At 38.2% G+C, this 24,813-nt stretch overlaps 1 protein-coding gene across 1 annotated transcript in view; it reads left to right on the top strand.

The window, feature by feature from the left end:
• The first annotated feature begins 1,451 nt into the window (after positions 1-1,451).
• The window catches only part of LOC135473548 (SEC14-like protein 1), a 30,084-nt gene continuing 6,722 nt past the window's right edge, over positions 1,452-24,813 (top strand). The window contains exons 1-14 of the mRNA XM_064753406.1: positions 1,452-1,514; positions 4,282-4,431; positions 7,088-7,219; positions 11,692-11,820; positions 13,036-13,277; positions 14,942-15,077; positions 15,594-15,783; positions 16,278-16,366; positions 16,632-16,702; positions 17,405-17,711; positions 19,163-19,303; positions 20,526-20,774; positions 21,023-21,168; positions 22,516-22,617. Of these exons, the coding sequence (XP_064609476.1) occupies positions 1,452-1,514; positions 4,282-4,431; positions 7,088-7,219; positions 11,692-11,820; positions 13,036-13,277; positions 14,942-15,077; positions 15,594-15,783; positions 16,278-16,366; positions 16,632-16,702; positions 17,405-17,711; positions 19,163-19,303; positions 20,526-20,774; positions 21,023-21,168; positions 22,516-22,617 (2,147 nt within the window). The remainder of the gene's footprint in view (positions 1,515-4,281; positions 4,432-7,087; positions 7,220-11,691; positions 11,821-13,035; positions 13,278-14,941; positions 15,078-15,593; positions 15,784-16,277; positions 16,367-16,631; positions 16,703-17,404; positions 17,712-19,162; positions 19,304-20,525; positions 20,775-21,022; positions 21,169-22,515; positions 22,618-24,813) is intronic.

The following is a 24,813-nucleotide window of genomic DNA, read 5'->3' on the forward strand; positions in this document are numbered from 1 at the left end:
TAGAGAATGTATGTATGTTTGGGGTTTACGTTGTACTTTACGATTTTTCTGTCATGATGAAGAGCAGTCCAAAGGTGTGTGTACATATACTGTGTCTTCTTATGGTAGGGAGAGTCCATGCACCAAACTGCTGCCACAACAAAAGGCACCAGACATGACACCAAACCCAGTCACATACTGACACTGGGCCAACCAGTCTTAACTGGAAATGCAGGGTGCCTAGCAAGGCAGCATCAAATACTACTTTTAGTCCTCGGTGGATGAGAGAGACGATTTTAACCTTCTGGATTCTGTGTAGGGTGTACATGGACATGTTGCTGCAAAATTCAGGCTTAAGTGTTAGGGTTCCAATACTTCCATCTTTCAAGATGCTAGATCATCCAGTGAAGTTGTGTCTCACACGCTGTGAAAAGATTTCCCCGAAAACTTGTGAAAAAGATGAAATTATTATATTTTTTCTCATATTTCATCCATAACTTACACATCTTCCCCTCTTGCGAAAATTTTATTGATCGTTGGACGGTTTTTCCAGGGTTTTAAGTTTAACGCCAAATGATTCAGCTACTCATAGTGTGTTGGTTTACCGATACATCCAGCAGCAGTTGTGCATTTGGGAATTGGGTTATATGTAGAGCTAAGTTTTATGGAAGCTGCAGCTGGAAACTGCCATTCTGATTAGGAGGTATAAACAAATACACTTATGAAAACAAATCTATACATATACCGTTATTGCTCTGGCAAAGGGGTGTAACTGATGGGTGAAACTGTATCGGCATGTCGAGTAAGCTCATGGCAGTTACGTCCCCTGTTCGCTAGGGCACCAGAATCCGTCCTATAGATCATATCCGCACGAAACGTGCAGTGTTGATGTCTCAAAACATTTACTTGAAAGATCCAATAAGTAATAAACATTCCTTAAAATATGTGCAACAATCTTCTTTGGATATAGCACCGTGTAGCTGTGGGTACTATTTGTGGATGTTGGGTCACTACTTCCGGTTGAATGTACTATGCTCCAGATACGTTATGGCCGCTGACTTTGATGTTTGTGGTTGATGGATGAAAAAATGTTTATGGATATGGGGTGGTTCGATAGCGACTCTTGACGATCTACTGTTTTAAGGAAGACAAAAATTGAAAATGGTACAAAAGTATCAATCCCCCGTGCGGGTTTACAAATACCCGTTCGAGTTAGTGATGGCCGTAAGTATTTTATCAATGACAGTTTCATTCCAGGAGTGGAGGTCCTTTTATTCTTCCCACGAGCCATGAAAAGGAAATAGCAACTACTCTGACGCATATTCACTGTATACTACATAACGAATACCTTCTCGCCTGGCAGATTTTCATCAAGATAACATAAAGTTAACGAGTTCTTACATAGTTGTATTAGAAACTGGCTACAGATTTTCTGAAAGTACTGTCTTGACGATCTACTGCTTTAAGGAAGAATGGTACAAAAGTATCAATCCCCCGTGCGGGTTTACAAATACCCGTTCGAGTTAGTGATGGCCGTAAGTATTTTATCGATGACAGTTTCATTCGGGAGTAGAGATATGGCTGAAAGATTGCTGATGTGGCGTTAAACCATAATCATTCATTCATTCATTCATTCATTCGGGAGTAAGGATGGTTTTATTCATTCCATGAGGCATGATAAGGAAATGGCAACTACTCTGACGCATATAGACAAACACTTTACTACATAACGAATACCTTGTTGCTAGGCGGATTTTCATTAAGGTTACATAAAGTTACATGGTTGTATCAAACACTCACTGTACTGATTTTCTGACTGTACTGTCAGTGTTATTTGACAAATGACAAACAGTGTGCTAGTGATCAAGACCTGTGATAAAGTGCCAAGGCAGTAGCTTTGATGTTAGGTTGGGTGAAAATCTAGTTTGACCTTAAAAACCTGATGCATGCAGCTTGTCAGGGTGTCTCAGACCAAAAAATTATGTCTCAAATACATCTCCTCGTTGTTTTGTTTTGTTTCAGACTCTTATGTTCTTAACCTTGTCATTTGTGGATATATCACAAGCGTTTGGGCAATTTTTGGATGAACAAAACTTTTGCGAAACCTAACATCAGCACAGTCTGGAACTACCAAGATAACTGAGTTAGATTTTTTAAATGGAGCACGCTCTAATATTTTGGGTTCGTCCTTTACCCAACAAAATTTTACCTATGAGCAATCTCGCTCTATGTGTCCTAAAGACAGGGGTAAGAAAAGGTACACAGTTATTGGCAACATTGGTAGAAAACCTCCACTCAAAGGACAGGTTCTTGCCCTGCTATCTAGAGATTATTTTCCTTTATGTGAAAAACAGTGTCAACACAGTAGCTCTCTGGGACTGTGCTTATGTATTTCTGAACATAGCCCTGTTTTCAAACACTAACTTATGCAACATTCCTGGGTTCTCCATGTGTTGTCCTCAACATACTGATGTAGCCGGCTCTATGACATGGTTACTCATTGACAGAAATAAAATAGCGACCAGTGAATTATTTATACCTGGCTTGTTGTCTTAAGTCAGACCTATTTGTAGCTGGCGTCACTTTAGAAATACCCAAGTACTGACAATAAATACACACATATTAACATATACACAAAATTTAACTCTTGTATTAGTTTCTTGCATTGATGTACATGGGAAGGTCTGGCAGCAACCTGCCGATGTTCATGGGTTTCCCCTGACTAATGCCCGGTTTTCTCCCACCATAATGCTGGCTGTTGTCTTCTAATTGTAATATTCTTAAGTACGGCGTAAAATACCAATCAAATAAATAAAATAAATTCTGTCAATATGTGTGGGAGTCGAGAGAAATACTGGCTTGAGTAGTTGTTTAAAAACTTTTATAAGGCATTGCTAACGATTGTGTGTTAAGTTATGTTTAAGAGATACAGAGTGAAAGCTAGCAAAGATTGGTGGAACAGATGCTTGACTAATATTGACAGAGAAAAAGTACTGGCCTACTGTTTGATAAAAATGCCTGTTTTCAGTAAAGCCATGTCTTGCTTCCTCTTTCAAGGTATAGGTTTCCACCACTACTTTCAGACATGTCTGCTGCACAGATTTATGTACTACACAAAGTTACATGTTCAATGTACATGTTGCATGAGCCAGTCAGAGGTCATCTGCCTCATTTGGTTAGTGCACTTGCGCAGTGTAATGACCCAGGAGCCTCTCACCAATATGGTCGCTGTGAGTTCAAGTGCAGCTCATGCTGGCTTCCTCTCCGGCCATGTGTGGGAAGGTCTGGCAACAACCTGTGGATGGTCGTGGGTTTCCCCTGGGCTGGACCGGTTTCCTCCCACCATAATGCTGGAAAGTGAAATATTCTTGAATACGGCGTAAAAAACCAATCAAATAAGTATATTGAGTCAGTCAGTCCTTTACTGCCAGACAGGAACACAGTGATATGAAGGTGATGGTCTCACTGTGGATTCCCCAATTTTCAATGGAAATTCAGGTCAAAGAATTGCATTGATTGCTTGGTGGTGATGTAACGATGGCTTGGGCGCCATCGTATATGTCAAATATTTTTGAGTACAGCGTAAAACACTAACCAAATAAATAAATCGAATATATATGGAAATGGGTCATGGCCTAGTGGTCAAGACGCTTGTCTTTTCAGTTGCTAGGACATACAAGGTGCAGATTTGTATGTCACATGAGCAAATTTCATCTATTAGCTTGACAAAGAATTACCCAGGGCACTGGTTTCCTCTGCCAACATGGATTTCACCCGGGCTCTGTCCGGTTTCCTCCCACCATAATACTGGCTGCCATCATATAAGTGAAATATTCTTGAGTATGGTGTTAAACACCAATCAAATAAATAAAATAAATCCGCTGCCTGCAAAACTGACTCCCATTGTATAAATGTTGGAGTGTGGCTTTTTGATATTGTAATTAATAGAGTAACCAGAAGTTTTCATTAACAGTTAGTGGGAGTGAGTTGTGAGTCACTGGTAAGGTGTGTGACTTGCTGGCACACATAGTACTCATTCAATGACAGCTTTGGGCATTTCTAGACACCAAGCACTTCATAGTGCCTCATAGGGCTGTTTGTGCTGTCTTATAAAGACAGCTTGTCTTCTGTCAAAGTCTGTATTTTATGCGTGGGGAAATTCATCAGTAAAATGCTATGGTCAGTCAGTATTTACTCCATCATGCTTAAAACTGAATGGCATCATACAAGTAAAAAATCCTTGAAAACATGGCATTAAACAACAATCAAAAATCGAATGTTGCGTTCTCTTAATCATTGCAGGCATATGAGAAGCGGTTTCCCACCTGTAAGATGATCCCTGTGTTCCTGGGCAGTGATATAGTCAGTGAATACAAGAGTGAGGATGCAGCTGTACATGTGGTTGAGAGGAAGTGTCGACTTAATGTGGATGCCCCTTATCTTCTAAAAAAGGTGAGATCATTATTAGGTCATTATGAAGGAGAGCATAATCCTTTTCAGGCTTCGGTTAGCACACATTACATTAACCATGTTTCAGATAAACAAATATCATTTTACCCGTGCCTGGATGTTACAGCTAAAGCTTACAGTTGTGTATAGCTCATTTTGGGCAATCACTAAACCCCTAGGTATGCTTTTTTAGAAGGGTCCAGCACCTTGCGCTTCCCCTAAAATGTGCACCTTACCCCTCTTTTTTTTTGTCCAACACAATATTAATTGTTAGGCCTTGGAAACTTCCCCACCCGCACCCCCACCCCCTTTCCCTTTTTTTTTTAAAGAAATGTACCTTTGCATCGTCCCTCTTTTGATTTCTAGCTAGTGTTGGGAATCTTGGTATCTTGGTGGAACAACAGCGCAAAAAAAAAAGTACTCATTTTCAACAACATTTTGATATGCACAGCTTCAGATGAACACTAATTATTTTTGCATTATCTTTCCTCTTCTCATTTTCTAAGTAGTTGTTAATTTCTAAAGGTGCCTGAATATGTGCAGAATGAGTAAGTGCACATTTGTTTCTCTTTTCCAAATTTTGTGTTGCTTATATTTCCAGTATCCTTCAGTATTAGATACTTCAATCAAATTTCACAAATTTATTTAACATAGGGAAATTATTGTCCTATGTTAGCTGGTCTGCTGAAAAGTATGAAGTTTGAATTTGGGTAGGAAGTAACGTGTAATAGTTCTGCTATTTTCCAACTCATGGTATGCATGTATGCAGAACAATATGTAGGCAGAACTATGTATCCATCTCAATCATAAGGATCATGTTCTGTGTTCTGTAGGACTATATTTCCCAGATATATAGATATGTACTCCTTTGAGGTATATGTATGCCATGCACATGTAAAATACATTTAACATTAACAGATAATTGTACATTTTTTAGACTAATAAGTAATTAACAGTATAAAATCTGAATTAATAAAGGTACCCTAATTCCTCAACCTTTTCAGATATGAAAAGGCAGCTTTCAGTGGGATTTGTGCACATTTTAAGTTGATTTTGGAGACAACTTGTCATTGGTTGGATCATCCATTTTCAGGGCTTCACAAAAAGTGTAATTTTATCATCCTACTCAGAGTAATGCTTGAGTAAACAACTTGCAAAGATACAAAAAAATTGAAAAATTACAGTAATTCAATCTTTAGGTTTGTAATCCAGAATAATTATGTTCACATATGAATAGTGACTTTAATCAGTGTGACAGGTCTCTTTGTTTCTGTCTTACTGCAGGGTTCCACTGGTCCCTACAGTGGAACTTTTAGAACTTTGAAAGTTTGGGGGGTGAGGGGGGTGGGGGGGTGGAGAAGATGCCTGAAAATGTTTGATTTTATAATGTTAATTATGTTGGATTTGGGATGAGTGGCTCTGAAAAATCCTTGAAAGCATATGATAATAGGTCCTTGAAAGTCCTTGAAACAGTGTTATCGTTCTTAGGTGGGAACCATGTATTGTATATTATTAATTTACTTGTACATCTTGCATGATGCTTTTCATTATTTATATAAAGGTGAAATGTTAGGATTTTCTTTGATAAAAATGATATAAGGTGGAAATGATAACCAACGTTCTTCTCGTCTCGTTGGTTATCATTTCCAGCTCTCCCTTTTATTTTTGACCACTGTGCAATATAATATCCTCTACACAATACTTGGATTAACTTAATTATTTGTGGCTGGCCCCAATAGCACAGTTGCTAGAACGTCTGCTTCAGGAGCAGTAGATCCAGGGTCAATACTGGCTCGAGTCACACCCAAGACCTTAAAAGAGGAAGTTGTAACTTCCTCGCTCAGCATGAAGGGGATAGTGCGACTGGTTGAAGCGTATCAGTATAATGGCTGAGGCGGGGCAGCTTACTTGCCATCGGTAAAACGTCTCAGTGAAGCAGTACTAGATAAATGAGCGGTGGAAATCCGTCCTGCAACAAGGAGGCACATTACAAGCACTCTAAGGATTCCTTCGTCATCATATGACTGAAAAATTGTTAAGTATGACGTTGAACCCCAAGCACTCACTCACACACTATTTATTTGCGAAACACATTTTGCAATCTGAGCAAGTCGTGGTCTGAAGCTGTGTACTGAATTGATAACAATCTTTTTTGTGAAAGATGCATTTTTCTTTTTGTATCATGAAGGAAATTAGTAACATTCATTGAAGTAATTGTAAATTGAAGGCACATTGATTGACCCTTGAACAACGAGCACATCGTAGTGCTGTCATCTTTTGTTGACATGTTCGAGCAGCTGCCCTTAACACTGGCTGTATCAGCAAAATGCTACTCATTTCTCATTTGGTTAGCTTAAAACTATCACTCAGCAGAGCTATTCAGGATTCTTTTTTGTTAGACACATTAAGTTTTAAAGGTATTCACCTGTTGCCATAATTCAAACTGTATTATTTATGTAAATTTATAACAGTAAACCTAGTCCATTGAGATGGTCTCCATGTGTGCCATCTTTTTTGGGAGGCAGGGATAGACTATAGTATAGTAAACACAGACATTAACTCAAAAACTTTCGAGTATGATTGAGGTGTTGTATGTGTGGTAGCTTTGAATTTTTTTTTTCTTTGTCTTTGAGTGCTTGTATTATTTTTTTGTTTTCAGATTGCTGGAGTTGAATATGTGACATTTTACCAGAAAAACAGTTTGGACAGACGGAAACGGACATTACACATTGATGCTCGAAATGAGAGTTTTTCATCTCGTGTGTCAGTCCATGAACATTGCTTCTATTCTGTAAGTTTGTTTTTGCTTTCATTTGTCAGTGGTGGGTTCATATTACTGGTATTTAATGTACCTATATGAACCATAAAACTGCTTGTATAAAAATCACATAAACAGCATATGTTGTACTGAGCATATAAAACATCCTGTATGTACTAGCTTTATATGTAATGGAAATTGTATGTATAGTGATAGATGCAAATGTCTTTCCTGTTTACTAAGTAATGTGGTAGACTCTGTTATTATTGATTATTGAATGTGTAATTGGTTTGGTGACTGCTACTCCACCCTACCAGTCAGCTGGGGAACAATGGCTGTACAGTTCTACTTTTGTGCTCCTCTGTCACAGGTGGCTTTGGACTAGTCACTGGCTACTTGTACCATCAGCCTTTCCACCCATGAAACTACATTCAGCATAACACGCACACTTGGTGTTAAAGACTAGGACAACTTTGTTTCTTGGTGGTGTCAAGGTTGAATATTTAGCCCCATTTTGGACCACTACCGTAAATCACCAATAAATTCTATCACTAAAGTGTACCTGTACATGTAGCTTTAGATGCATGTTAAAAATAGAGTTCATGGGATTGTGAGTTGTCATTTGAACTTTTCAGAAGTTATGGAATAACCTTTGCAGATCATATACCATCCCTCTAATCTGCCAAAACATGCACTATGTCTGTGGTTCAATTTGTTGAGGATTTAGGGTAGTTTTAATTGCATGTACAGGGATGTATAAATGTACATCGTATGTGTGACAAGAGGTGTGCACTCTAATAGTGGTTCATAGACAATTGTTGAAGTAATTATGCAACACATAGCAAGTTGAATCAGGTCGTTTGAGTATGGAATACGTGTACTGCTTAGCATTGGCCAAATTCATGGTTGAAAAATGTTGCTGTGTATTAGGTAACCTTATCCCAAAGGGAAGGTATAAAAAAGTAAAATTCTTGAATGATATTCAGCATGGCCAACCTCAGTAATGTGAGCATCACACGGAGAAGATTGATGCTGCCCATGGCATTTTTTGCTTATTTGATAAAGTTGATAAAATATTCATCTGATGTGGGAAGTGAGTGTGGTAGTGGTAAGGTTAAGGCTTTAACTCAACGTCTCTGCACCTCACTGTTGATGAGTATGTGGTTATATCATCTTAGAAACAGATTTTTTCATACTTTTCAATTATCTGGTACATATATTATCAGACCTGGTGATGCAAGTGATCACTCACTCACTCAGTGTATACTGATTTTCAGGAGAGTAAATTAAATTCTTACCCACCCTAAAATCTGTCAGTTATATTTTAGTAGGTTAGCAAATGTTTATTTGCTTACCTATACTGCTCCCTATATTTTATTGAGGCAAGTAAACAACAGCATATTGTCAATATTTTCTTGTATACAGCCCAAGTATTAAAACATGTGTACATGTTTGTTTTCAGAATGGTGTAGGTAGTGCTGTGCAGCAAAACATTGTCTGACAATGGAAAAGGCAACGTTATAGTCAAAACTACATTGTACTACCTACCAATATGCCTGTGTGATGTTTTGGTGATTTTTACAGTTTATCATTGCTGTAAACAAATTATGATTAGCTGACTTCGTAATTTTTCACAAGAACATCATCAATTATGTATGCAGTGAGCATTAAGGGAGTTGATGTCACGGTGATGGACTACAGACCCTCAGACCCCTATTAATTTTTTGTAACGACAATGTTAACTTTCAGTGTAGTGATTCAGTCCCAAACATTTCGTGGCCAATAACCATTGGTGACTACAATGCCTAGTCTAAGAGAAAGCTGCCATAAAAGGGGATTTTACTTACAGCCTCATTACCACCTGTCTCCTTGTGCCCTCATACCTAAACTTTCATCGTTAAAACTCATACCTGCCCAAAGTTTAGACAGTGTCATGCACCTGTACAACATAAAGGGCAGGCTGGTAGCGAAAAAAGACTTTACACCCTAAAATACACAAATTCACATTTGTACCTCTTAAAAACCAAAAGTGCTCGTAGGGTAAGTACTGATTCCAGTTACAAGTGCGGTTATGAAGATGCCATCATGCCATTGTTATCACACCACTTTTCCTGAAAATTCAAAGAAATAAACTCCTGCTCTGACAGCTTTTACCCATTCATGTCTTAATGAGAATATCATAAAGTTAGTTTGTGTGTCACTTTTCTGAAAAGCTAATTAAATCCATTAGTGAAATGTGCATATTGTATCATTGGCCTCTGTGAATGATATTCTCTCATCTCAGCACTAAAACATATACCAGCATTACACAGTCCAGTTCACTTCCCATAGTTTTTAGCTTGTATGCACAAAGTATAAGAATAGCTTATGTCATACCCTGTTTGAGTGTCGATGTTAAAGAACAATTTGTGGTAAAGTAAAGGTGAAGGGTGGTATCTTTAAAAAAGTGCTGCATTTGTTAGAATTTGTGTTATGATAAATGTTTAGGTACTGCATGTACGTGTATATTGAGCTGAAGGGTGGAGGGTGGTATCTTTAAAAAATGCTGCATTTATTAGAATTTGTGTTATGATAACTGTTTAGGTACTGCATGTACGTCTATGTTGAGCTGAAGATTGAAGGGTGGTATCTTTAAAAAGTGCCGCATTTATTAGAATTTGTGTTCTGATAAATGTTTTGATACTGCATTTACGTGTATATTATGCTGAAGGGTGAAGGGTGGTATCTTTAAAAAATGCTGCATTTATTAGAATTTGTGTTATGATAAATGTTTAGGTACTGCATGTACGTGTATGTTGAGCTGAAGGGTGGAGGTTGGTATCTTTAAAAAGTGCCGCATTTATTAGAATTTGTGTTCTGATAAATGTTTAGGTACTGCATGTACGTGTATATTGAGCTGAAGGGTGGAGGTTGGTATCTTTAAAAAGTGCCGCATTTATTAGAATTTGTGTTATGATAAATGTTGAGGTACTGCATGTACGTGTATATTGAGCTGAAGATTGAAGGGTGGTATCTTTAAAAAGTGCCGCATTTATTGGAATTTGTGTTTTGATAAATGTTTAGGTACTGCATGTACGTGTATATTGAGCTGAAGATTGAAGGGTGGTATCTTAAAAAGTGCCGCATTTATTAGAATTTGTGTTCTGATAAATGTTGGGGTACTGCATGTACGTGTATATTGAGCTGAAGGGTGGAGGGTGGTATCTTAAAAAGTGCCGCATTTATTAGAATTTGTGTTATGATAAATGTTGAGGTACTGCATGTACGTGTATATTGAGCTGAAGGGTGAAGGGTGGTATCTTAAAAAGTGCCGCATTTATTAGAATTTGTGTTTTGATAAATGTTTAGGTACTGCATGTACGTGTATATTGAGCTGAAGATTTGCAGTTTTTCGTACTCTTTCGTAGCCTTGCTACCAATTCTTTGTTCAATGCAGCAGTTCTAAAATGTATAAAATTCCTTTTGAATATTGGGAGACTGGTGAAACTTACTGTACTTATTTTTATGTTTATTTTGTATTTATGTGGGGGTGATGATTATGGGGCAGGACCGTGAAAGGTTTGGTCTGTATACATACTTGTCAGAAAAACTCTTGACTCTTTAGAGTTAATAGTTTGAATCAGAAACATGTTCAACTTTTTTTTTTATCTCGATCTATTTCATGTAGTCATGGACTTGAAAGTTCAGCTGGTATCCGTCATTCATTTCTCTACCAGTCAATGACCTTTTCTGTAGGAAGAGGTAACGATAGTTATGGTTCTGAGAGATATATAATATGTCACTGGCCTGATGTTTCCTAGTCTATAGGATACATTATTCAGTAGACCAGGTCTCACCAAGCTATATATAACATCTGGTTAGCTGAAATGCATGCTGTAAACCTGTATCAAATATACTCTCATAAGCTGGACACCTTAAAAGGTTCCAACACTGAAAATGCATGGTTTTATGTGTGTCTCCATGGCTTTGCTTCATTTGAAAACTTTTAGACTTCAATAAACTCCTTAGATCACATCATATATTGTGGGCATCAGTGCTTTATGTGCTGGGATGTCGTATTGCACTTAATACATTACTCATTTATTACATACAGGATACTTTAAACTGAGTCCCGTTTTAGTGAGAGCTGGTCATGGCCCAGTGAATGAGATGCTTGTCTTTCAGTTGCTAGGATACATGAGGTGTTGGCTACTTCCTAGCCACAGACAGAGAATGATCGATATTTCCTCACTTCTCCAGTTTTCAAGCCCTCCATGTCAATAAGTAGTCGACATCGCTCGTTTTGGTGTTTTTTTTTCACAAGATTTTACATGTATGTCATGAAATCTTTTACCAATGTGTGTGACATAGATAGACATACCATAATTCCTCGAGCTGTCTACATATGAAAGAGCAATTTTCAGTGCAGTTTCTGAATATTTTTTATTTGATTATGGATTTTCAAATATCTTACAACTTATCAGATATATATCTCATTTGTATTGTTTGATTGTATACTACTATAGGTTCACCCCGAGAACAGTCAATGGACGTGCTTTGAACAAGATGCCAGCCTTGATATCAAGTCATTCTTTGGTTTTGAAAGTACTGTGGAAAAAATAGCCATGAAACAATACACCCAAAATATAAAAAAGGTAGGAGCTTTATTTTGTAGTCTCAGTGGAAACACTTGTGATTTGAAGGTTTAATCCCTAGAAATGGCATGTAAATATAAATAAAATACATGTGTCCCCAATAATATATCATGTGAAATTTGACAGAATTCAATTCCATAGAATAAATAGAGGTGGTGTTTTCACAGATCATGGTCTCCACCCGTTAAAAATAAATTGACATGATTTCTTAGATCAGCACAATGTACCATTAAAACCAATATGTTCTTGTCATTTGGTACCTACATTGGCATTTGGCATACATACTGTAATCCTACAAAGATTGCGTACATATTTACTTCATACACATTTTGTGCCATTTGAATGGACTATTGTATGTAGACATGTTTGTGAAGTTGATCACCTTTCAGCCTGGTGGTATATTATAAGCTTTCAGGCTAAGAAGGGTATATGGGAAGTGAAACCCTGGGTGTTAAATCCAGATATACCCTTCTCAACACATGGATAACAATTTTGTCCATACAGTATTTATCAAACTGAAATCCAGTCATGGGTATATGTACTGCTGAGCTGAGAAAAATCATTTTAAACTATGCCGACTGCAGACAGTGCTAGTGTGGAGATATGATGTCACAATGAGGTAACATGGCTTGCAGCGTCATAAAGAAAAATGATGTCAGCCTAGACAGTAATTTATCTGCACATTGTGTAAATGTAACATCACATGTTGAAAGTGAATTTGTTTAAAATAAATTTCATTAAAGTGCTGTCTTTTTAATCTGATGTTACATTATGTTTAACCTGGGTCGACCAGAAAAGCTGCCAAACTATCATCCATTAATCTCCAAATTAAGGTTTTGTACTGACTTTTTGGATTTTTGTACTGAATGGTCTTTTATAGTGCTGGAAATCATAGCATTATAGGTACTTAAAAACATGCAGCTGTTCCTCTAAAAAATCTCGTAATATCAAATTTGGGTGACAATATTAGTGAGAATAAACAAGCATGTCTGCTGTTGTGATTTTTTGTCAACACTGGGTTTGAAGAATTGCTTTACATTACTTCAAAATGAATGATTCTGTTTATTTTGATGGTAAACATCAAGTCTGATGGAATATCTGTCATTTACTCTGCCATGTTGGGTATATCTTGAGGAAGTTAGCTGTCAGTAATATTGAAAGAGTGACAGAAACCTTGTTAAAATTTTCACCCCAATACCGTTTTTATTCTTGTAGGGTAAGGAGGTTATCGAGTATTACATCAATGAGCTAATCAGTCAGGGTATCACATACATTCCACCGTGGTCAGAAACGCACAAATTGCCCGAGCCTTCAGTGGAGGATGCACCATCCCAGGACAGTGGCCTACGAAGTCGCTCAGACAGCGTTGTTAGTCTAGCAGGCAGCCTGGCCAGCATGGGGCTTGGAGCTACAGCAGCTTCCATCAGTCCCTCACCAGATGGCAAACTTGAGGGTAGGTGCACTGTTACACGCTGCTTAGACACATGAATATACATATTTATATCTAAATGTATACATATATATGCCCTAAAGTGAGATAAAAATAGCCAGTGGAGTTAAGTTACACACAACCAGTGATTGTTGTCTACTTCTGTGCTTTATCCTGTTTTCCTCTCCCCCCACCTTCCACCTCCACTGTACAGTACTCAATTATCCTACAAGCAGTGTGTATAATGTGCCTTCATATATGCACTAAACTTCAGTGGTCAAATTAGCAAGGGAAAAACAATTGCGTATAAAATGTACATGTGAATAGAAAGGCTGATTACTAGGATGCAAGCCAAGCTCAAGACATGTGAACAAGAGACTTTGTACGTTCTTACGTGGCTTATCTGACTTCAGCTGACCTTTACCTCCATACAGCCCTCTGCTGCCTCACACCTTATTTTGATTATTAATGCCCTCCATGTTTCATAATGCTAATAACTCTTGTTGTGTTAGTTCAGTTGAGGAAATTCAGAGGTTGTGCATAAGTTAGAATATCCTGAGTGCCCAGTCTCCTGGTATGTGGGACCTGCCATCAGCTTACATTATGTTCATTAAAACACTGAATGGTGGAGAATTTATTGGTTCAAGACACACACTGAATGAAGGAGGATTTGAATCAAAGCATTTGTTACTGTCTACTGTGGTTCTCTTTAATGAACTGCATGGCAAAGTTTATTTAGTTGTCATTGTAATGTGATATTTGATTTGATGCTTTCAAAATTAAGAAATAAAACGTAGTTTTGGCACGTGCAAATCACCTTGATAATGCACAGAAGACAGGAGCTGTCCACTGAGAATGAGGGGCCGCAGGCTTCCTGAGTGATTTGAACAAACTGAGTTTTATTTCTATTCTAATATACCATTATGAAATAATGGGGCCATGGTGGGGGGGGGGGGGGAAGAATATGTAACAGTCTTGATTGTGATGTTATGATTTTGGGCATGTCCATGCCATTGGAATGGGTGGGAAATAAATCATCCAATCAGAGCGAGGCACATGACAGTTATTGACCAATAAATGCACATTTCCCACCAGCACCTTTCCATTTCAGTTTAAGCTCTAAATTTGAACATCACAGTTTTGCGACGACAGAGGAACGATGCTTTCAAGCAGTTGAAGTCAAACTAATAAAAAAAACTGTCAGAAGTGAATGATTTATTTTGTGGAGAAACTGGAAGGTACTTCCTGAAACAGTAGCATTGCCGAGAATTTGATGACCATGTGGAGCCAATTTCGGCAGACTCTGGTCTACAACTTCTTCAAATCAGTTCACACTCTGTGTCTAGGTGACTGTAGCTATAGAGCCAGACACGCTGACACAAGCCTCAAAGACATTCGACGAGGCAGAGTGTATAACACTGCTCAAAGATCGGCATTGTTCTTCAGACTGTCCTGCATCACGGGAGGTGTCTGTCATCATTGAGCATAAACTGTTCACTCCCATCGCGAGCTATCCTGTTTTATTAGTGAAATGGAACCTCCCCGGCATCCATGACAAGGATGGCAACTGTGTATAGATCATCAATTTAAGCACATTTCGCTCACCATAGCTTATACTTTTTGCAGGTATATTAGAATGTATTTTCTTACACTTTACTAAAGCTTGACCCTCTTAATGTTTAGAAGCACCAGTGAAATCCCAGAAAACAGAATCTGGTGGAAGCTGGAAGCAGACTACATTGAGAGATACCTTGGAGAACTGACCCCTGTTCAGGAGAGTGGACTAGTCCAGCTGAGGCAGTGGCTACAGGAAACCCACAAGGGAAAGGTAATACCTTGTACAGTAATGGGTACTGAGTCATTAGTCATTTTGAATTTTGAATCAGATTCATTTGATTTCCTTGTTACCTTTTGGTAAAGATGTATTGTTTGCCCAGACAGCTTCAGGGAGTGTCAGTTGATCTGGTTGATAAGGTGTTGGAGTGGCTGGCAGGCACAATATTTGATACTTTTAGCTTTTAATATTTTGTCAGACAAGAAATGAAATGTATTTCTAATAACCTCCTGACCTTTTTCTCATGCTGAAATTTGTACTTCAGTTAACCTTTTCTATGGAAACCATGGTAACGGTTACCATAAAATGATAAACCTGACAGCTTTCATGTACGTTATAAACTCTTGAGTATAGCACTAAACACTTATCAAATTAAACAAATAAACATTAAAATAGTGCAGTTTTTGATAGAATTGTTCAGTGCTGAAGCTAGTATACATTCATGACATTGTCACTTTTATCTTCTTCCTGTATTCATTACGGTCGCATGCTTGTTTGACCTTTGACCAGATTCCCAAAGATTCGCACATACTGCGTTTTTTACGTGCACGTGATTTCAACGTGGAGAAAGGCCGTGATATGCTTGTGCACTCGCTGGCCTGGCGGAAGCTTCATAACATTGACCATTTACTAGAGAGTTATCAAGTTCCTGCAGTCATCAATGATTACTACCCAGGGGGCTGGCACTACTGGGATAAGGGTGAGCCACAAGCACTCTCTTGCGCTTCATTAGGATATTTCTGTCCCACATTCTCCTAATGTTCTAATCTGGCCAGTGCTGGTTTTGTTGCAGATGGTGAGGCACTTCGAGAAATGCAGTTCTTAGGGTTCTGCTTCTGCCTTTAATATCAGTGAATGATCTAAACCTTTACCTCAACATGTGCATTTTTAATGGGAGATAAATGTCATCAAATATTAATGTTAGTACTGATACTTTTTCTTATGTTTTTCCAGTAGGATATCATTCTAAATGTACCTCCCAAACACCTACCTAACAAATATGTTTTAACATTTTCTTACCCGATGACCTCCTACTTTAAATTGCAAATAGTGGAACCCCACTCAGATGTGCTTGTACATGTAGCTTTTCATGTGTGTGTGGAAATACAAATTGTAAGATTGTGCTGTTAAATTTACAGTTTTCTTTGTTCCTAAACGATAAAGGTAATGAATGAAATAATGGTAATATTTCAGATGGCCGACCACTGTATATACTGAGATTGGGTCAGATGGATGTGAAAGGACTGATGAGAGCCGTGGGAGAGGAAACCATTTTGAAACATGTAAAGTTATGCTAATTTGTTCCTATGTATAAATATTCCTCCCTAAATACTGTAATTTTGTAGCTAACTGTATGTTATGGTGTTATGGAAATGTACCATTCACTCCATTGGGGAATTTGAAAAGTAACATTTTAGGTTGAATTAATGGGATCTTCTAAACTGTTCTACCTTGATCACAGAGTAATACGTTGCATTCTGTTTTTTTGTCTGGTTATGCTAGTTATGAGGTTATATTTGACCACATTTGTGTTTTGTTGTTGTACAGGTATTGCGAGTTAATGAAGAGGGGTTAAGAAAGGCAGAGGAAGCGACAAAGAAGCTAGGTCATCCTGTTAGGTTAGTCCTTGGAGCGTACATGTTAGTGCGGCACAAAGAGCTATAATAGAGTTGATAAATGTCAGTGCGATTTACTAAAACAGTATATACCAGTCCTTGAAGGGGTCATAGGCTTACACCTAGTCTGTAAGTCTATCTGTTGGTCTTTTTTTTCTCAAAACCATTAATCATGATGAATTTTAAATTGTAATAGATTCACATTGATAACTTTAAGATCAGGTGCTAGTTTCAGACCGTTTCTTACCTTTTCGAGAAAGTGGCAGTGTTTTTGGACTCTTTCCAGACTCTTTTTTTCAAAATGGTTCATTCACATACATTGTAATGAATTTAGACTTGGTACATGGCATCAGCATAAGAAGTTAGACATCAATGGTCCATTTTGGGCCATTTTTGACAAAATTTTGGTATTTTTTTTTTCTGTTTTAGTACTGTGGCCGTTCTCCAAACTACCTTTTTTTTCAAAATAGGTTGTCATATTGAATTGAAATTTGGTGCAACATAGTATCACAAGGAGTTGTCTCAGATCAGATCTTGATTTTTGCCCATTTTTGAGAAAATCATTTCCCTTTTTGGTCCTTTTCCTCGGGACATAATATACTTATTAATATTCATACCCCTAGTTGCATTGCATTGGCCTGTTGGTGGATCTGTATTTTTTCCACAAATGTGATTGTCCTTAACACACATTTTGTCTGTTTGCAGTGCATGTACCTGTATTGTGGATTTGGAGGGCTTAAGCATGAGACATCTGTGGAGGCCTGGGATCAGTGCCTTACTAAGGATCATCGAGATCGTGGAAGCTAACTATCCAGAGACCATGGGGAGGCTTCTCATTGTGAGAGCACCACGAGTCTTCCCTGTTCTCTGGACGCTCGTCAGCCCATTTATCGATGAAAATACTCGCCGCAAGTTCATGATCTATGGAGGCAATAATTACCAGGCTCAAGGTGGCTTGGTAGAATTTATAGACAAACAGTACATACCTGACTTCCTGGGAGGACAGTGTCCCGTAAGTGCTCCACCACCTGAAAGGCTTTCTTGACAAGCATAAGTCAGGTTTTAAAGAAAATCTGTTTTAAACATGTGCCTCTGCACACCCCATTGTCACAGGCCAGGCATATTTTTATCCCTCAGGAATGTTATATCTGGTCCTGTGTTTGTGTGAACCACATGATCACAATATAAGTCATACCACTTCAGAGAAGGATTTCATATTTGGTATACAGATTCATATAGAGGAGAACTATGTTCCTATTTGAATTTCTGTTGTTGCAATCTTTATAGCAAATTTTGGGATTTGATGGCTAGAAAGGTAAAACGTTGAAAAAGACTTGAAATCTAATTACCGATCTCATTGAAATGTATGGCTAATTAGACTGAACTAAAGGTAATGCTTGGCTTAGTATTAAAGTCCTAATACTGTGAATGCTTGGCCTTTTTTCTATAAATCAGGGCTCTTTCTTTTTTCAGTAGTGAAAATAGCAAGCTAAATGACATGATCACTATAGAAGATTATGTGCTTCAGACAAATATCATATTTAGTATGCAGGTCTATTGTTAAAAGGCCCATGTTTTGAAAAAATTTGTGGTTTGAGTGGCAACCATCTAGATGGTTTAAAGTACTTATTTTAAACTAGGTTTGAGTTGATTAGGTTTCTGAAGCAGCAAACTACCATTGTTTAGTTTCACACGTACAAAGCTGTTAAATGCGACAATCGAATTGTGTGTGTCACACTCACGTCTTGTCCACTGCTTGAAGTCCCCTAGCCCCTGACCAATGAAGTACAAGGTTCAAGTGAACCTTCCAGAGGCGTGGCTGCAGCTTTAAGTCTGGTCACTTGGTTTCCACTGGGGGCTCAGTTGGCTAGCATGATAGCGCAGTGTAATGACTCTGGAGCCTCTCACCAATGTGGTCACTGTGAGTTCAAGTCAAGCTCATGCCAGCTTCCTCTCAGGCTGTACGTTGGAAGCTCTGCCTGCAACCTACGGATGGTCATAGATTTCTTCCAGGCTCTGCCCAGTTTCCTCCCACCATAATGCTGGCCGCTGTCGTATAAGAGAAATACTCTTGAGTATAGGGTAGAACACCAATTAAATGAATAAATAAATTGGTTCCCACTGTGTTGTTGTGGTTTATGCCCGGATCTGCCCAGTTTCCTTTATAATCCACATGAGTCATAAATAAAAACACTCTTGAATAATTCATAAAACAGCAACCATATAAATAAGCATCACAGTAACAAATGCTGAAGACAAATTTCTTGTTCCATCTTAATAGAAATCACTTCGTTAAGAATTAACATATCCCACTGAAAGATTGCTCTTAGTTGTTTTACAAGTATTAGTACATAAACTTCATACTTGAATATTAAAGTTCAAATTGTTATGTATTTAATTTTCATGTCTTTTAGTTCTGTGCTTGACCAATTAGCCCTGATAAACTATTTTATTTGTTGGCAGTGTAATGTCCCTGGAGGTGGCCATGTTCCCAAGTCACAGTACATGAAGGATGAAGAGGGTGACAAGTCCCCAGATGAGCCTCCATTGTTGGCTGACAGTATCTACAAAACTGCCTGCTGTGTCAAGGACTACCCACATGAGGTCAGAACACTTGTCTGCTCCACCAAATAACTGATGTTTGTAATAACAGTCTGTGGACATGTATGGACAAATGGCCCTGAATGCTCAGTTGTTTAGGTCTAAAACTTGACAGATGTGACAGGGATATAAATAACATGACCTTAGCAGAAATTCACAATAGGCTGTGCTATGTCGATTAAAGACAGGATGTTGAAAATTTGTCTGACCAACGAACACATCGATGTTACAGCTGAAAACCAGTATATGACAATTGTTCAAGAGTTAGTGATCTTGCAAAATTGTGTTTTGGCTGTTACATGTAGCTACCATGGTAGTATGCATGCTTTGTAGTACATTGTAGTACTGATAGCTGCATGTGGATGAGGCCACTGTATCACTGTGAAGTACTTAATTTTCACATGGAACTAATTTTCGCAGTCAATAATTCACTGAGAAAAATGATTCCAGCGAAAAAAATATCCAATTTTGAATCATATACTACAGGTAGTAGTAATAATGAAGTGAAATCTTTGTCAGGGTGACGGGAGTTGCCCTAAGAAAGCCTGACAGGCCAGCTAAATTTTTAAACAACAGGGAAGGGAAGTTATGGTTTAAATATGTACAAACTCTGGTGCTAAGTGGGAGCTTAGTATTAAAGTCCTAATAAAGTTTCATCTTTAGTTTGATCAGTGTTCGTTATGCCCGTAAAGTGAAAGAAAAGTAGATATCAGCACGTGCTGGCTTCTAATGAATGTCGCTCTGATACACGCTATCCGGTTGTCTGTGTCTCTCCTGTGGTCCAATGAGTCTAACAAACTGTGAAGTGTGTAAAACAACACAATGGCTATTTGACAGCTACAGCCATGTTTGTGGTTTCTGACATGCTACAGAGGACAGTTAAAAGTAATCTTCTTACGTGGTCATAATCCATGCCCCATTGTTTTAATCTCTGATCCAGATCACGAGGATCAGCGACACCGCAGGAAACATTGAAGGATTAAAGCCACCCTTGATGATACCTGTTTGACGTGCTTGAATAATTTCGGCCATATTATATCTTGGAAAATTTTAAGATTTGTTTTTCAGTATTCTCTTACATATGCGAAAATTAATTCCCTGAAAAATATTTTTGGAAAAAATAAATTCCAGAAAAGAATAAGTACTTTACAGTATGTGACAATATTCCCCATTAATCCATCAGCTAACCAACATTTGATTTAGTTATTGTTTCATTTGCTTGCAGGTACTTGTGCAAGTTCCCCAAAAGAATTCTGTGATAACATGGGACTTTGACATTCTGAAAGGCGATGTGACGTTCACAGTTTTTCGATGTCGCCACCCGCTATCGTCTGAATCTCAGCACACCCACCACTTGAGTGGAGCTGTGGGAGGGGCAGTGTCAATCCAGTATATAGACCGTTCCCTGCAGGTGGGAGTGGACTTGAGCATTGTAGAACCACCCCATATTTGCAGAGATGGGGACAGTGTTCAGGTAGGCAAAGTAGATGAATAATACACAAAAGCGCAAAGTGCTGTGCTGCTAGAAATGGCACTTTTAAGTGTTCAAAATGCTTATTTAATGGTTACATAAAAAACTTCTATTCCTTGTTACTTTATTTTTTTAATCCCAGACATTGTAATTATTCAAACTAAAGTATACCAGACTGAGTATTGAATAGCTCAGAGTTACCTCCCATCTGTCATACCTGTCTAATGCTTGTTTATTTCTATTCTAACTAGGGTTCTCATGTGACAGCACAGGCTGGCTCATACGTGCTGCAGTGGAAGTACTTTGACTCAGCCAAGGCATCATTTGACTTTTCTCTGAGTGCTCACAAATCCCGTGTGATGTACTACACAGAGCTGCTCAAATCTGAGGATTTCAAGTGAGTTTGTTATCACTGTTAATTACTGGTTTAATTAGGGAGTATCTCACCATGTAGTGGCACTAAACACATTAACCATCTGAAAATGCCAAGTGTGAGCAGGGTTTACCTGATTGGGACAGGCTAAGACTGTCAGAACTGATTGATTTCATCGCCGTTGTATTGATCACGTCATGTGATTATCCTCACTCTGGTCAGCCTATTGATTTTTGCTGTGCTCAGTGTGTTCATTAGTAAATGACCTGTAATCTAAGTGCTTACGACCGTCAGAAAAGCATGATAAGTAAGCTGGTCGACAGCTCCAGTCTGTGGTAATAAAACCTGTAAAAATTTAGCACATGCACCCCCGTAAGTAATATTTGGGTCAGCCTCTGGAAACAAACTTTTGAAGAAATGTTCTCCACCGTGGAATAGTTTCCGAGTTTGTAGAGCAAAATGACATTCATTGCATTTTCTCAGCAATTTTAGGATCATGTTGTAAGGCTGTCTTAGTTTTTCTGAGAAATCAGCTATCACCCAGGATAAAAGAAAGCACCAAGAAGCCAGAGTGAATGTTTTGAAGAATCTTCTTCACTTAAGAGTTTGTTCAAAGTAACTTTTTAATGATTTTATGCTTTCAAAATTTCTCAGGGTTTTAAAATATTTTAATGTCTCAAAGTACAAAAACTCGGTGCATAATAGTAATGCCTTCTGTATTGAAACTGTTTTATTGTCACTAAGCCTTTTTGGATATCTAATGGATGTAGGTTTTGTGTGCGTTTTGTGCATGTTGAAGGCAGTACCCAGATGAAAAGATTTATAACTTCATCATTGTGTAATCTGCATAGGCAATTTTTGGATACTAAGTATTGCACTTCTGTTGCTCCTCATAAGCACTGCTGTCCTGTGATGAGTAAGTGTATGGTTGTGTGTAATATCCTGTATACAGCTATATTAGTTTCTTGTTGTGATTTGAATATGAAGTTGTCATTTTATGTTACAAGGAGATTTTATGTTATTGGGAGAATATCCTTGTAGGGGCCTCCGTGACTCAGTCGGTTAGCGCGCTAGCGCAGCGTAATGACCCAGGAGCCTCTCACCAATGCGGTCGCTGTGAGTTCAAGTCCAGCTCATGCTGGCTTCCTCTCCGGCCGTACATGGGAAGGTCTCCCAGCAACCTGCGGATGGTCGTGGGTTCCCCCCAGGCTCTGCCCGGTTTCCTCCCACCATAATGCTGGCTGCCGTCGTATAAGTGAAATATTCTTGAGTACGGCGTAAAACACCAATCAAATAAATAAATAAATAGAATATCCTTGTACCTTTGGTTAATTTCATTTGTTACATCATCTATTACCTGGTATGTTGCAGAGGCTCCATGACCAGCCTACAGTCTTGTCAGAGTGGATTCTCGGCAATGAGCATCAGTACAACACAAAGTGCCCAATCAGCTGTCAGCTCCTGCCCGTCAAGGTGATTCTCCTTACTGATAGGCCGATGCTCTGCTGCACCCAAACTCACCTCTTCACTCTGTTAGCTGTTCTTTCTCTGTGGACTGTTTACTCTCTGTGGTGTACATTTGTTGTAGATGTAGACATTCATTTCTTACAGACATGGCTGTTCAATTCTGCTTTGCTCTGTCTTTAATATAGACTGTATTAAGATCTCCATGTTTACGTTTACCTCTTTATATGCCGAATTACTCTCTGTAGTTGTACCTTTGTGTCTTATATATTGTAACTCACTCTCTTGCATGTAGAAAATTTCTGTTTGGAACTGAGCATATTCACTGCATGCATGTATAAATGTTCTGTTGTTCTGCAGAGGTAATTCTCAAATTGTTTACCTATCATAACCCAGCTTCACAGTGAATTATTTATACACTTGGGTTGGTCAGATTTCCTCAATTTGAGATATTATATTTGGTAAACGTTCTGGTTTTTAAACAAAGAAGAGTGATAAATGATATTTTGATGTGAACAAATTTACAAATGTTCATGCATGAATGCTCTTCTAGAGTACTTTTATCTCGCTTTGAATGTCTAGGCATGTGGCTAAGTGTGGTATTTCTGTGTTGTATTTTACTAAGTGTTAAAGGGCAGCTGATTTACCGACTGTTGTCTGCTTCCCACTGGTCCAGGCCCCTCAGTGTTGCCTCCCTTTATTCAATGGGTGATGATGTTGTAAGCTAAATCTCATTGTTATTTTGTTTATCTGCTTTTCACTTTATGTGTACTGTATATACACTGTACATACAAGCAATCCGGTCTTCCCAACCTACACTGCCACTGCAACCTAATTAACTTATATCTGTATTAGAAATGATTGATTTCACCATCACTTCTTGTAGAAGAAGAAATCTCAGAACAGTGTCACTACCCATCATGAATGTTCCGCTCAGGTTGTGTGGTTAACTTTGATACAGGATAATTCTGGTGATCCATAATTTGCATACAAGACAAAGGTAGAATCAAAACGCTAACTCTGAGAATTCCACAAAAGCCTTGTCCATGTTCTATATTCTACAGTTCTTGGGCTGTTTTGGTTATCTGTAGAAAGATGGGTGGGGCCAGCTTTATCCAGCCAATCAGTGATGAAATATGAGCAATAATTGGACTGATTGGTCAAGCAGCACGTAGCCTGGCTACACTGGTGTTCCCACATAATTGTAAAAGACCCTTCTGTTATTTTATTTTTCTTTCCAGTCATGGTAGATGGATCATTATTTATTGTGTTGTCAGGTTTTTTTTTTTTCACTTAAGAACTATCACTGGTGTGTGTTGATCTTTTGTATAATTTATGTCACACTTGGTGAATGACAGAAACTTCAGTTAGACATGTCATACATACTGGGTGGTAGGCCTACCGTTTTAATCGTTTGAAGTGATACCATAAATGCTAAATTCTGTCTTGAGTATAGAGATTTGTGGTTTTGATGAGATTATGAGCATGAGTTTTATTTGACATATACATAAAGAGTGGGCAATTCTTGCTAATTTGCTATTCACATCATGTAGATAGATAGTTTTCCAATAAACAGAAATCAAGGTATATAATCAAAGTACATAAAAATACACGAATTGTATCATCATTTTAAGGTTATTGTGTTTTTAGTCTGACTAAATGGTCGGTCAAAAAATACTTGACTTGTATAGTTTAAGCTTCCATCTGGCCTTGGACACTATATTTACGCTGTTTTCTACAAGGCTTTCCTTGGTTTTGCAAAGCCATTAGATAATGATCACAGTCCTTCAATCATTTGGTTTGTGAATGCTAGTCTTAAATAGAGCCTCATTGAGATTATCTTGCCTGTATTCTTCTCAGAGCCTGAGTTGCAGTAAGAAATGGACAGTGCTTTCATGGCCGTGTTGGTTATATTACATGGATTTCGTTCGAGATTTCTTGCCCACAAGTCATATACATTTATAAGTTGAAGGCCATGTGGGCAAGTTTGTCAGTTACATGCCAAAGACTACTGGCTTCCTCAAGGCACTCCAGCTGCCTTCACCCTTAAATCAAACGGCTGTCATATAATGGGAATATTCATGAGTACAGCATGAAATCGAATCAAATAAATTGCATTTTTGCTCGTGTCGAATGTTTTTCTGGTTCATGTTCTGGCTCATTTCTGTTCAGTCTATGTTTTTGTTTATTCGTGTTTAGTTTTGA

The sequence above is a fragment of the Liolophura sinensis genome, chromosome 1 (assembly GCF_032854445.1).
Source record: "Liolophura sinensis isolate JHLJ2023 chromosome 1, CUHK_Ljap_v2, whole genome shotgun sequence".
NCBI classification, from domain to species: domain Eukaryota; kingdom Metazoa; phylum Mollusca; class Polyplacophora; order Chitonida; family Chitonidae; genus Liolophura; species Liolophura sinensis.